We start from the raw sequence: 13,688 nt of genomic DNA, 5'->3' as shown, positions 1-13,688 counted from the left end.
AACCTTTGGTGCTGTGTATGACTTTTACAACCCTCCAACCGACTGGGGAAGACCCCTGTCCCCTGAGTCTGAGATGTCCATAGAGATCGGCAGCACCGTGAGTGAGGACCTAGCCGAGATGGCCGAGCGGTTCTACACCCCAGGCTCTTCCACTGAGGTCTCGCAACCAATTGCAGAGTCCTTCCAAACCCCCAAGTCTCACATGTCCTTTCAAACTCCAAGTTCGGATACTTCTGGTGGGTTTAGGACCCCTAAGGAATACCCCTTCTCCCCCATGGATCATAAGCGACCCTCGACAGGAGGCTCCAGCGAGAGGTTTTTCTCACCAATGCAGTTCCTGATGTCTCCCGGTGATGAGGGCATTGAGACAGTGGATGACAACCTATACCTCACCAAGGGACTGGGACCTTTAGGCCTGTCAAGCCTTCAGGAGAAAGTGCAGGGAATCCCTCCGGCCTTTCTCAAACCTCTCGTCAAGAAAAGAGTGTTTGAAAATGACTCTCTAACGTTTTACGCTGAGGTGTTTGGCCTGCCTTCCCCTCAGGTGAATTGGTTCTGCAACGGAAACCAGCTGTTGGCCAACGACAGAGTCAAACTGGAGAGAGATGGTGATAGCATCTCGCTAACAATTCACAATGCCACAAAAGCTGATCAGGGGGAATACATCTGCGAGGCCGTGAACTACGTTGGGGAAGCTAGAAGTGTTGCTTTAGTTGTAGTCGTATCACAGGAGGTCAGGTTCATGCCGGCCCCCCCTAATGTCACCCATCAGCATGTGATGGAGTTTGACGTTGAGGACGATGACTCCTCTCGTTCTACTTCCCCTCAGGAGATTCTGCTCGAAGTAGAGTTGGATGAAAGCGATGTGAAAGAATTTGAGAGGCAAATTAAGATCATCACCATTCCCGAGTACACGGCCGACAACAAAAGCATGATCATATCTCTGAACGTGCTGCCGAGTATTTATGAGGAGTGCGCTGTGGACTTCGTCACGCAGGAGCATGATGATTTGAAAATAGCTTTCGAGGTCACTGAGATGCCCCCGAGGTTTATTAATCCCATCTGTGACATGGAGACCCCTGAGGGCACCGCCGTCATGTTTGAGTGCTCCCTGATGGGAATACCCTCTCCTATTGTGTCCTGGTTCAAAGGGGACAAGAAAATGCCTCACAATAATAAAAAATACCTGTGTTCGTCCGACGGAGACAACCACTTCCTGAAGATCTGTAAAGTCACAACACAGGATAGCGGGGTGTATACCTGTAGGGCCATCAACGTTGTCGGGGAGACTCTGTGTCGGGCGTCTCTGGTCGTGTTGAACGCCAAAACTTTCTCAGGAAAGACCAGAGGCAGGGAGTTGACTGCTGTGTCTCTGGGAAGCGCCAAAGTCCAGCCGCAGAAGTTCGACTTGGTGGTTGGCAACACGTCGTTTGACAGCGAACAGGTCTCTGAAATTGAGCTTGAGTTTGAGTTTGAGCAGGAGGCAGATGAGTCGCAGCGGGCGGTGAGGCTGGTGGCTAAAACCGACCACGAAATGAACGAGCAGGGAGAAAAATACGTTAGCATTAACTTTGACGTGTTTGCTGAACCGGCAAAAGATGACAAGATAGAGTTCAAAGGAAAGTCCTCCGATATGTGTAGCTTCCAGTTCCTGGTGACCGAGACGCCGCCTAAGTGCGTCATCCCGTTGACTAACATTACCGCTGCCGTAGGGACGCCAGTTATCCTCCAGTGTCTCGTTAGTGGTAAACCAAGCCCCACCGCAGAGTGGTACAAAGATGGAAACCCAGTCACAAACGACAGGTGTATAATCCAGGAGAAAACTGCTGGCCATTTCAATCTGCTCATTACTAACGCAACCCAGAGTGATGGTGGGGAGTACAAATGTGTAATCCAAAACACGGCCGGGTACGTCGAGACTGCCGCGCTGCTCAAGGTGTTTTAGAGGTTTGAGGTTCTGGGGCTGGTTGCACGAAGATACATTTACTACCTAATTCATTTGACTGTATATTGTTAATGCTTGACTTCTGTACGGTTGTTTTTGTGGTATTAAGGATAAACTACAAGGATACATATATGACTAAAACTCATCGGTCATGAACTGGTCCCTGTTATCAGAACTTTTCCAAATGTTTACGTTTTCTTAATTGGCTCATGATTAACCCTTCCACCAAGTTTAATACAAGTCAGTCCAGTCGTTTTTTAACCAAGCCGAAGACATAAAGCTCCTTGGCGGATTTAATAAGTATGGCAACTACTTAACAGAAATAGAAAATATCTTTACCTTATGAGTGATTTTAAGACTTTTTGTTCTCATTGTTTGCTTTAAACTGTTTGCAAATCGCAATTACTTAAGCTGAGACTCTTCTTAATGAAAAGAAGAGTCATCTTTGTGCAACCAGCCCGAAGTCATGACAAGCAGCGTTTAAAATGCTTTTTTCCTTTATTTGTTGCCAGCTGTGTAAACTTTTTTAAGTTCTGGTAGAAAATCTGGGTTCATGTTTGCTTTTGTTTTCTGGTAACACTTTAAAGTGAGCTGCTTTAACTTTAAATCACAACAGTATATAGTCTTTACATCTCACTGACCTCAAAGTACATTGGTATTTTTTGTTTTTAAAATGGACAAGCTCAGAAATGTGCCCATGGTTATGAAGAAAAATAGGAATACATATCATTTACATTTTTAAACATTTAGTTTGTTAAATTAGTGACGAGCACAGCAAGAGTAGATGTGAGAAATTAAATCCAATTAAATGCATGTACTAGTTATCGTAGCTTAAATAACAAATAATACAACTTAAAATGTTGGTTTGTGTTTTAACTTTTGAGATAAATCCCGGCATTGTGAGCTGAAGGCAGTCGTTATTGTTAGGTCACATTTTACATAACTTAACATGACATGCAGTGGGTAATAAACAGTGATTTAAAAAAAAGGAATAGTTTCAATTTACCCACACAGCATTATTGATACTCTATTAGGAAGTAATTCACAGATTAAAATGTAATGCTGTCAAAAAAGTAAATCTGGAAACGATCAAGAGTATTTTGTCCTAATTAGTTTTATGGTTTCTGTGGGGTTTAGAACGTTTTTAGTTTTTTTTTGGAGTGTTAACGATATTTCTAGGACTTGAAAGCGAGCTGGTAAATCATAAGTAGTACACATTTAAAAAAAATGGATAATAATGTGAAACTTTAAAAAGATGTTAAGTATAAGTTTTGAAGTTTTGTAAATATGTGTAATTTTAGGATTGTATGAGTAGAAACAGTGAAATAAGTAAATGAATAAATAAAAGATCTGGCATTGAGATGGAAATTCATGGTGTATTTGTACAGACGTCATGTTGGTTTGTTTCAGAGTTTATATAATAAAATATTTAATGATTTAAAGTTAGAGTCTGAGTTTTCTCTTTTTGTTTTTCAAGGAGGCCGTATTCTGCTTTGTGTAGTTTGTTCTATAGGTGGTAGTGCATGTCAATGGTCTGCAATGTCTAAAATCCCTAAATTGTGTTCCATAGTGATGTCACTATGGAACACAACTGTTGGTTAGCGCTCCAAGACATTGTACGTGATAGGCTAAGAGGGCGGGATATCTGTAAGCGGTTGACCAATCACAACAGAGCCAGCCAGCTAACCAGTCAAAGCAGTCTTGGCTCTGGTTTCCGCTGAATATCAGCAGGAGAGGACTCTTTAAAGTAGAGACACTACATACTGATATACACCTGAACATCAGCAGGAGAGAACTCTTTAAAGTAGAGACACTACATACTGATATACACCTGAACATCAGCAGGAAGGACTCTTTAAAGTAGAGACACTACATACTGATATACACCTGAACATCAGCAGGAGAGGACTCTTTAAAGTAGAGACACTACATACTGAAATAAACCTGAACATCAGCAGGAGAGGACTCTTTAAAGTAGAGACACTACATACTGATATACACCTGAACATCAGCAGGAGAGAACTCTTTCAAGTAGAGACACTACATACTGATGTACACCTGAACATCAGCAGGAAGGACTCTTTAAAGTAGATACTGATATACACCTGAACATCAGCAGGAGAGGACTCTTTAAAGTAGAGACACTACATACTGATATACACCTGAACATCAGCAGGAGAGGACTCTTTAAAGTAGATACTGATATACACCTGAACATCAGCAGGAGAGGACTCTTTAAAGTAGAGACACTACATACTGATATACACCTGAACATCAGCAGGAGAGGACTCTTTAAAGTAGAGACACTACATACTGATATACACCTGAACATCAGCAGGAGAGGACTCTTTAAAGTAGAGACACTACATACTGATATACACCTGAACATCAGCAGGAGAGGACTCTTTAAAGTAGAGACACTACATACTGATATACACCTTAACATCAGCAGGAGAGAACTCTTTAAAGTAGATACAGATATACACCTGAACATCAGCAGGAGAGGACTCTTTAATCAATTCATACAGGTTAAAACTGTTGGTCGATGTTTACATGGTTTCTGTATCAATAATCCAATAAAAATGCAGATGTCAAAAACAATATTTATTGTGTAATAATTAATCCTATTTGATATTTTTTATACAAATAGGCGCTTTCACACCGGAGTACTTTTCCCAGTATAGTTCTGAAAATGTGCGTTCACACCAAAAAAATCCGGAACTAGAACTTAGTTAATGAGAACCTTTTTACCCCCCAGGGACGTTCGTGGGAGAAAAAGGTTCCCATTTCTGATTGGCTGGGCGGAATGCAAACCACGCCCCGTAAAACTCCCAAAAGGTTTTGTGAAGCCGCCATTTTATTATCCTCGCATTATTAGCATTATTAGCATTAGCATTAGCATTAGCATTAGCCCTGCGCACCAACGCAGAGAGACTAACTTATGGCAACACAAAAGAAAACATGGGAGCGGAGGAGATGAGGAGGTGTTTGCGTTCTGGCGATTTACTCTGAAGGCTTCAGTAGAAGCTGCTGGGAGTCCCAGCAGCTTCTACTGAAGCCTTCCCCAACTCCGGGGACTTCCGGCCGGGGACTCCGGGTGGCAGTATACGCCGTGAAGTGGTTTGCGGCCTGCCAGTAAACCCAGAGCAGAAGAAGAAGAACTGACAGCGGCTCATTTGCTTAATCTTCCCTCAGGGACTTATTCCGGTGTGAATGCGATCTGCTCTTTAGTTCATCAGAACTAAAGAGTTCTGATGAACTAAATTGTGAACTAAAGAGTTCTCATGAACTAAGTACGGCAAAGTACTTGGTGTGAAAGCGCCTATTGCCAATACAATACAATTCCTGATTTTGCTGAGGTCCGTTTTGGCAAAAAAAAGAAAAGAAGAACGTTTGGTAATTACGCTTATTACCAAAAAGTGTTTTATTTTTCTGATTTTATTTACAATCAGAAAAATAAACTACTTTTTTAAGCTGAGAAAATGTCCAAGAATCATAAACCGTTTGGGGTAATATTTATTTTTTATAATATGTTTATCTTGTGATGTATTTCATTGCTCTTTTTTATAGTAGGGCTTTCCTCTCTCAATCACAGTCATAAACAATTATTTTATTTGGTTGTTTTCTTTTTTCATTTTGATATATTTCTCCTTTTTTTTAGAATTTTTAGTAAGATTGCATTTCATTTTTATCAATACTTTAAAATATGATTGATTGGAAAAATAATCCTAAATCTACCTTGAGAGTCTCTGTGGTTAAGGACAGCCCTAATTCTTGCATTTCCAAATTCAATGTTAATATTCGAATTTCTGTGTTGTGGATATTGTTTTGAGTGATGCTCAATATTTCCAACAGAGCGTACTAGCACCACCATCACCACTGTGGAGGAGCAAGAGGAGACCTACTACTCTGGGGTCCAGTTACCTCAGAAAACCAAAACACTTGAACTCACGCCAGAGTCCAAACGCTACTCTTCCTCTTTAGAGAAGAAAAAAGAAAAGCCAGTTTTCCTCAGCCAGCTCGCCCCGGCAGCGGTCACCACCGGGGAGACGGCTAGACTCACCGTTAGACTGTCCGGCTTTCCAAAACCGACCGTTAAATGGTCTCACAATGGAAAAGCGATTCAGAGCTCGTCCATATACAGGCTGATAGAGGAGAAAGAGGAGTATACGTTAGTCATCACAAAGGTCACAACCGAGTATGAGGGCGAGTACTCCTGCACCGCCACCAACCGACTAGGCCAGACAACCTGCACCACGTACCTCGAGGTTAAGAAGCATGATGTTAGCCAGGCGGAGAAATGGGTAGAGAAGATGTTTAAGATCACGGGTCAACCTCCAACGTTCACAGTTCAGATTCAACCTGTGCGCTGCTCAGAGGGAGGAGAGGTTTCCTTTAGTTACAACGCCAGCGGTGATCCAATGCCCGATGTGAGGTGGTTCAAAGGGGCTTTCCAGATCCAGCCCAGTAGAAACTGTATCGTGAAAGCCAACCCAGATGGATCTGGCTTTGTCAATATTAAGAGCGTCAAACAGGAAGATAGCGGCCTCTACACATGCAAGGCCTCCAACCATTTAGGTGAGGCGTCCTGTAGTGCAGAGCTCGTTGTGTTCAGAGAAACTGTCTCTGTTTCACGGAAACAGGAGCAGGTGACCACGGTTCAGAAGAAAGGCTATAAGGTTTCAATGACAGAACAAGCAACAGAGTCTCGTCTGTACCAGGTTAGCCTCCCGGGTCAGGACAGATCCAGGTCTGATCAGATGGTTTACACCATCGGGACTGAAGACCAGCAGGTCATTCCCAGTGAGCAAGTGGGCCCGCTTAGAGAACTAGATATCTCCGCCGCCACTATCCACCGTGAGCAGCTGACCCACCAAGCAGCAGTGCTCCAGTCTCTTGAGGTAGAGGAGCGGGTGTCGGTGGTTCCCACCCACCCAGCTCAGGTTTCCACAGTCCCTGTGAAGCAGCTTCACATGGCGGCGTTTACGTCCTCCATAGAGGAGAGTCAGGACTTCACAGAGCAGCACTGTGACCGCATTCTGAGCCCTGAGGTCATCGAGCTTCAGGCGGCTCGAGAGAGGAGGTCAATGGTGATGTCGGCTGTCGCTGAGGAGCTCACACCGCTGTCTACTGTTAGCACAGACCCCCTGTCCGACCGGAAGTCCGCTTCTGTCAGGCCCACATCAGAGCCTAAACATTTAGTCAGCGGGCATCAGGTCCAGTCACAGCTGCCCATCCTTAGAGAGCAGTCTCAGGAGATCCCAGAATCCCAGGCAGAGAAGGGTTATAAGGTTAAGGAGGGGATTAAGATTTTATACTCTGCCCAATCTGCAGAGAAACGGGTGCTTTCAGAGGGCCACACCACAGATTTAGCAACAGCAGATTCTGCTGTGAAGCCGTCTGTAAAGAAAGAACAGCACCGACCTGTCTTAGCGTCAGTTAGCGAGTCCAAACAGACTCTTTCCAAGGAGACTAAGTTCTCCATGCAGAGGCCCTCTGAGGAGACAGCCCATCTTTGTAAGGATACAATAATAAAGGGTGCTCTAACTGCTGAAGAGAAGCAAATGCTCCAGGCTGAGCTCACACAGCAGCTTCCCAGTCTGGACAGTGCCATGTCCGTTCAGTCCCAGGTAGAAGGAGAGCAGTTGTTGCACCTGCAGGTGATCACAGATCAGGACCTCCTTCCATCTGAGAAGAGCTTCACCTGTGAGAAACCAGCAGCAGAGCAGGCAGGAGCCAGGAAGAGCCCGACTCTGCTGCATGCCGTTAGCCAGGACGAGCAGAAGACAGTAGTTTGTGAGGACACGTCAGCATTCGAGGCAAAGGCTAGCTCCATGACCATCCAGCCCCAGAAAGAGTCTCGTACTCTGCTGCATCGGCAGTCAACCCAACCTGTGGAGGCGCTGCCCAAAGAGGGTATTCTCGTTATTGAGAAGCCTGACCAGCAGGTCGCGGCTCAGAAACAGGAAAAGACTAGAAGTCATGCAGCTACCTCAGAGGAGAGAAGGGAGCTGACAGCAGATTATCACACAGAGCTGGATTTGTCCGTGACCGGCATTCAGTCGCAACTCCGGACTGAGCCTAGGCCTCAGAACATCCTGCAGCTCTCCTTCCAGCCCATGACGCTCCCAAAGGAGACGCCAGTCACCTCGGATGTAAAGCAGCAGCGAGCTTTGGTACAGAAGGAGGATCGCTCGAACGTGATGCATGTCACCACTGTGACGGAGAGTCGGGCCCTACAGGAGGACCACACTGAGGGTCTTACAGCGGTGGATAAATTCACCTGCCAGATGGCTGTGGAGCCAAAACTCCCCACCGAGCCAGTCCAGATAGAGGAGAAGGAGATGTCCACTGAGAGTAGTGTCATTCTAGAGGCGGCCCAACAGGACTTTGCTGTTCAAATCCAGGAGGGCCAGTCAGTCAGGCAGTCCATCGTGATGGACGAGAAGCGAGTGCTGACCGGTGAGCTCTCTCAGGAGATCTCCAAGTCTAAGTCCACTACAGTATCTGTCACCAGGCAGCCCAAACTGTCCCTTATGGCGTCAGAGTCCAAAGACACTACCTCTCTTCCCAAAGAGATGACCTTTGTGATTCAGATCCCTAAACCCTTCAGTCTGAATATCCGGCACCAGCTCAGAGACGCCCTGCAGTCGGCTGTGGCCAGCGACCAGCCGGTGTTACTGGCTGACGTCGTAGGGAGGTTGCATGCTGTAGAAGTACAGGAAGTCAAGGTTCAAAAAGAGCCGAAGCGGGCCATGTTTACATACCTGATCACGACCACAGGTGCCCCCATGGAGATCACGCTGGCTATTGAGGGTACATACCCTCAGACCGCTGACCTCAGGACTGAACTGCAGGCTGCTTTCCACTCCATAGTGTACCAGGAAGCCCAGGTTCTCACCTCGGAGCAGCCGGGCACTATGCAGCTAGACAAACCTCAGAGGGCGCAGGTCGCCTCGGCACACTCTAAGCAAATGCTGTCATCCATGGTGGAGACTGTGAGCGTGGCAGAGAGTGCCGTAGGTTTCACTGCCGTTAAATCTCAGGCTGCTGCACTGAAAACTGAGTCCAACGTGGCGGTTAAAAGTGCTTCAGCTGAGCAGCGGGTTGAGGTGCAGGAATCCAAGGCAGCAAAGATGGAGCAGACATCCCAAATCAAAGTTTCCACAGAGTCCCACATGGCTTTTGAGCAGTCGCTACAGGTGTCAAGGCAGGAAGTGAGGTCAGTTACCATGACGAGCAGGGAGAAAGATGTAGGTGCGACTCTTTTAACCATGACCCTGCCTCCCACCACCGTTCCTACTGAACAGGTGGTGGGCTTTAGCATCCAGGAGCACAGGGAGGAGACCTTCACAGAGGAAATCACAGTATCCAGGTCAGAGCAGAGAGAAATCCCCGTTATAGTCGTCTCCCTCGAAGACATATCCATAGATGAGGATAGTAAAGTAACATTTAGCAGCACCATTAAGTGTGTCACAAAGGTAAACTGGTTTTTCAATGGGCAATTGGTCAAATCTGGCAAAGAGTTCAAGTGTTGCAAAGACCTCGACACATACACATTGGTTATCAACAAAGTTGTGAAGGAGAAGCATCAAGGAGAATATGTTTGTGAGGCTGAGAATGAAGCCGGCAGGACTACAACGTCTTCAAGACTCACTGTGGTCTCAAGAGGTTTGATAACAGGATCAAGTTATTCTTTCATTCATCCATTCATCACACTTCCTCCGAGAACGACTAATCATTCACTGGTTCATTCAAGACCTCACATGAAATGATGCTCCGGTCATTTTGGTCTCTTTTTCATTTCATAGCTCGGCATGAGCACCTTCAGCGGGTCACTGGGTGGTACTAACTCACCATTTCTTGTGTCTTCCACCTCTTCGTATGATGCCTAAAGGCCAGGATTGTCACGGCCATTCAAATGTAGCTTCACACTTTGTAGCGTCTCGCTTTAATGGTGGTCATGATCCTGGCCTTTAGGTAACTTTCATGGTCTTTCCATGGTCACAGGTTCCTTGTGTTTCAACCCATCACAATCCTTCAGGTCCATTCTCTCCACAATGTCTCTGCATGCTCTCAGGGATCACCCGGACATTGCTTCATCTTTCACAACCTTTCTTTTCCTTCAGCCTGAACCCTAGCCCCATGACTATCCTGCACAATGAAAGCAGTGAAATGATGGGGCTAATGTTCTTGCTATGTTTCTCCTCCACAGTCACTCCTGTATCCACCATTGTTCCACATTCCCTCCATTCCTGTTCCTGATATGTCAGTTGTTATTTTTAAGAGTTCATAGATTCCATGACTGACTTTTTTCCTGTTTTTGTCTGTTTGTGCCTCAGTGCCACCTGTCTTTAGGCAGAAAATCCAACCCTTGGACATAAACATCGGCGGACAAGCCAAGTTCGAATGTGAAATCGAGGATGCTCCAGGTGTGACTTTCAAATGGTACAAATCTACCGTCGAGATCAAACAGAGTGACAAGTACAGGATCCTCAGCCGCCACAACAGCTCCTCCCTGGAGCTGCTGAACCCAATCAAAGCCGACAGTAGTGAATACACTTGCAAGGCTTCAAACCAGCACGGCACTGCCAGCTGCACCGCCTCGCTCATCGTCACTGGTAAGACCCTGATGGGACCTTTTTGTTCCCATTTACTGCTTTACAAGTGTCTGTTTGAGAGAGAGAGAATTATATGCATTTGTTTCCCCCCTGAATCCTCTATGGTGCGATGTGGAAATGATTAGTTCATAAATTGGATCTGGTGTCACATTTGGCAACATATAAACAGGTTGAGGATCTCTTGTTTAAAGCTGTTGAGATTCCACAGGTTCATTTTCATGTTGGTGTATTTTTCCCCCTTTTATTATACTAAATCTTTAATGTATGTTCTACCTGCTCTCCATAGAAATGTACCCACCGGTATTTGTATCACAACCAGACCCAATGACTTTGTATGTGGGCAAACAGGCCATGCTCCAGTGCTCACTCACTGGGACATCACCCATGGAGGTTGTCTGGCACAAGGACAACATAGCCGTCTCCTCCGGAGGGAACTATGTCATGACATGTGAAAAGAACAAGTATTCGCTTCAGATTAAAAGTCTTACTGTGGCTGACCAGGGGGTGTACCTGTGCAAGGCCTCCAACAGTGTTGGCACTGCTACGTTTACCACAGAGCTCAGGGTTGTCAACAAGCCCAGCTTTGTTCAGACCGTTGAGCCGGCGTCAGTCGCTCTCAACGACCCGCTGAGGCTGGAGTGCCAGGTGGACGAGGACACTGGTGTGACCGTCACCTGGACCAGGGATGGCAAAAAGGTCCACCAGAGCATGGATTGTAAACTGTCCTTTGAGGATAAGGTGGCTGTTGTTGAGATCCCCAAGTCTAAGCTGAAGGACTCTGGGAAATATGTGTGCACAGCCGCAAATGAGGCAGGCAGCTCATCCTGCGAGGCTGAGGTGTCAGTTCAAGGTAAGATCTTAAAGGTGATCTTTGCGTTAGATTTGATAAAGTGGATTACTGCTGACAAGCTGATGCTAACACTATGCACTGCTACCTTCTGTCTTCTGTCTTCTTTACGCACTTTTCTGTCTTTTGTTTCTTTCCTGTGTCTCTTCTGACAATGATCTTGGTGTTTTTGAACTAAACACTCCTTTCAGAGCCCCCTACCTTTGTAAAGAAAATGGAAAATAAGATAACATGGAAACAAGGTATAGCTGCACGCTTACAGTGCTCCGTAAAAGGATCGCCTCAGCTGCACATCCACTGGTTCTGGAATGAGAGAGAGCTCAGTGATGGAGAACAATATCAAATATCTTTCAAGAGCGGCGTTGCCTCTTTGGAAATACTGAACCTCCTGATCACAGACAGTGGGAGTTACACCTGTGAGGTGTCCAATAATGCCGGCAGCGAGAGCTGCAACACTCTTATAGCTGTCAAAGGTTTGTCAAGTCTTGCATTAAATGAACCCTCTGTGTAATTCAGGAAAGCTTTGGTATTAACTGCATACACCTTTTTGACTCTCAGAGCCACCGTCCATTAGAAAAGAGCTGCAGACAGTTGAGGCGGTGAAGGGAGCATCCACTCAGATGGAGTGTGAGATTGCAGGAACAGCTCCCTTTGAAATCAGCTGGGTAAAAAATAAGAAAGCCATCTCCAGTGATCAGAAACATAAAATAATCTCCCAGGATTCGTTATCGAGGCTGGAGATCCAGACCTTTGAGAGCGCAGATGTTGGAGATTATCAGTGTGTCATATCCAATGATGTGGGCAAAGTCACCACTAAGGCTGTAGCTAAACTTAAAGGTTAGTATTCCTGAGCTGACTAAAGGTGTTATTAGTGTCATCTTTTAAATTCACTTGTTAACTATTGAAATGTTTCTGTAGAGCCTCCCACTTTCTCAAAGAGGGTTGAGAGTGCTACAGCGGTGTTGGGAAATACAGTAAAACTCCAGGGGACCATAAAGGGCTCGGCGCCCATCACAGTGAAATGGATGAAAGACTCTGAGATACTGAGAGATGACGATTCAAACATCAAGATGGTGTTTGAGAACAATGTTGCTAGCTTGTCGATAACGACCGTGGCCATCAGCCATGGCGGAAAGTATTCGTGCACAGCTGAGAACCAGGCTGGCCAACTGAAATGCGAAGCTACCTTGACCGTGCAAGGTTGGTTTCTGCAGATGCTTCTTATTTCCTATGTTGTTGTAGTTCTATAGGTTCTAGTGTCTTATATGGAATCTGTCTCATCCCAGAACCTGCGAGAGTGGTAGAACCTGCAGAGTCCATTAGTGTGACCGCAGGGGATTCAGCCACTTTGGAGTGCACCATCTCTGGAAGCCCAGACCTGAAAGTGAAGTGGTTTAAAGACGGGAAGGAGATGATCAGTGGCCGTAAATATAAGATGACTCTGAAGGACAACGTGGCCACCATGAAGATCCTCACGGCAGAAAGAGGAGACACTTCAGAGTATAAGATGGAAGTGTCCAATAAAGTCGGCAAAGACCAGTGCACATGCTCGGTCACCATCTTAGGTTAGCTCCCGGTTTTACTCTTCTTTAATATTTGTTCTTGCAAAATCTAAAGTGGTTGATTATGTTCATGACTAAAAGGAACCGGACTTTGACACACTGTATTCCCATGGACTAACATCAAGCTAAAGTCTTAAACCTAGAACCAAACACAGGGTGCAAAGTGTTGTCTTTTAGATTTGAGTTGAGTGACTCTTTTTGAAAACTGTATGAAATTGTGATAATGCATGTTTTTTCTTCAACAACCAGATCGGATAATGCCTCCAACGTTCACCAAGTCCCTGAAAAGGGTTGACGGTAACATTGGTAATGACGTCTCCATGGAATGTAAAGTGTCTGGGTCCCAACCCATGACCATATCTTGGTTCAAAGACGACCAGGAGATCAAGTCTGGATCCAAATTCCAGCCTGAATTCAAAGACAGCTCTGCTGCGCTGAGAGTTATAAAGCTGGAGAAGGCCGACTCTGGAGTTTACAAATGCAGAGCAACCAATTCTGCCGGCTTTAAGGAAACCAGCGGCACGCTCTATGTCAAAGGTTATAAACACTTGGCTAATGTTGTGCTTTTATTCTTTTCTGTACAATCCTTGAGTTATTTCATGCTAACATGAAATGTATATTTGTTTATTTCATGGCCTCTAGAGCCCCCATTGTTTACAGCAAAACCAAACAACCAGGATGTTAAACCAGGAACCACAGTTTCCTTCAAAACG

General features: G+C 45.5%; 2 protein-coding genes across 2 annotated transcripts in view; both read left to right on the top strand.

Annotated features, from left to right (window-relative positions):
- ttn.2 (titin, tandem duplicate 2) overlaps window positions 1-13,688 on the top strand; it is a 260,191-nt gene that overhangs the window by 63,737 nt on the left and 182,766 nt on the right. Inside the window, 3 exon segments of the mRNA XM_079665865.1 lie at window positions 5,801-9,616; window positions 10,288-10,566; window positions 10,853-11,416. Of these exon segments, the coding sequence (XP_079521991.1) occupies window positions 5,801-9,616; window positions 10,288-10,566; window positions 10,853-11,416 (4,659 nt within the window).
- On the top strand, window positions 12,149-12,983 carry LOC307027940 (SPEG neighbor protein-like; the record flags this gene model as incomplete). The annotated part of the gene is made up of 3 exons (XM_079662634.1): window positions 12,149-12,250; window positions 12,332-12,613; window positions 12,700-12,983. Exons 2-3 carry the CDS (start codon window positions 12,439-12,441, stop codon window positions 12,981-12,983), a joined length of 459 nt encoding a protein of 152 aa, XP_079518760.1. The 5' UTR covers window positions 12,149-12,250; window positions 12,332-12,438.

This window comes from Notothenia rossii, assembly GCF_949606895.1.
Source record: "Notothenia rossii genome assembly, chromosome: 2".
NCBI lineage: Eukaryota > Metazoa > Chordata > Actinopteri > Perciformes > Nototheniidae > Notothenia > Notothenia rossii.
Note: the sequence above shows the minus strand (reverse complement) of the source record. Positions and strands in the feature narration are given on the sequence as shown.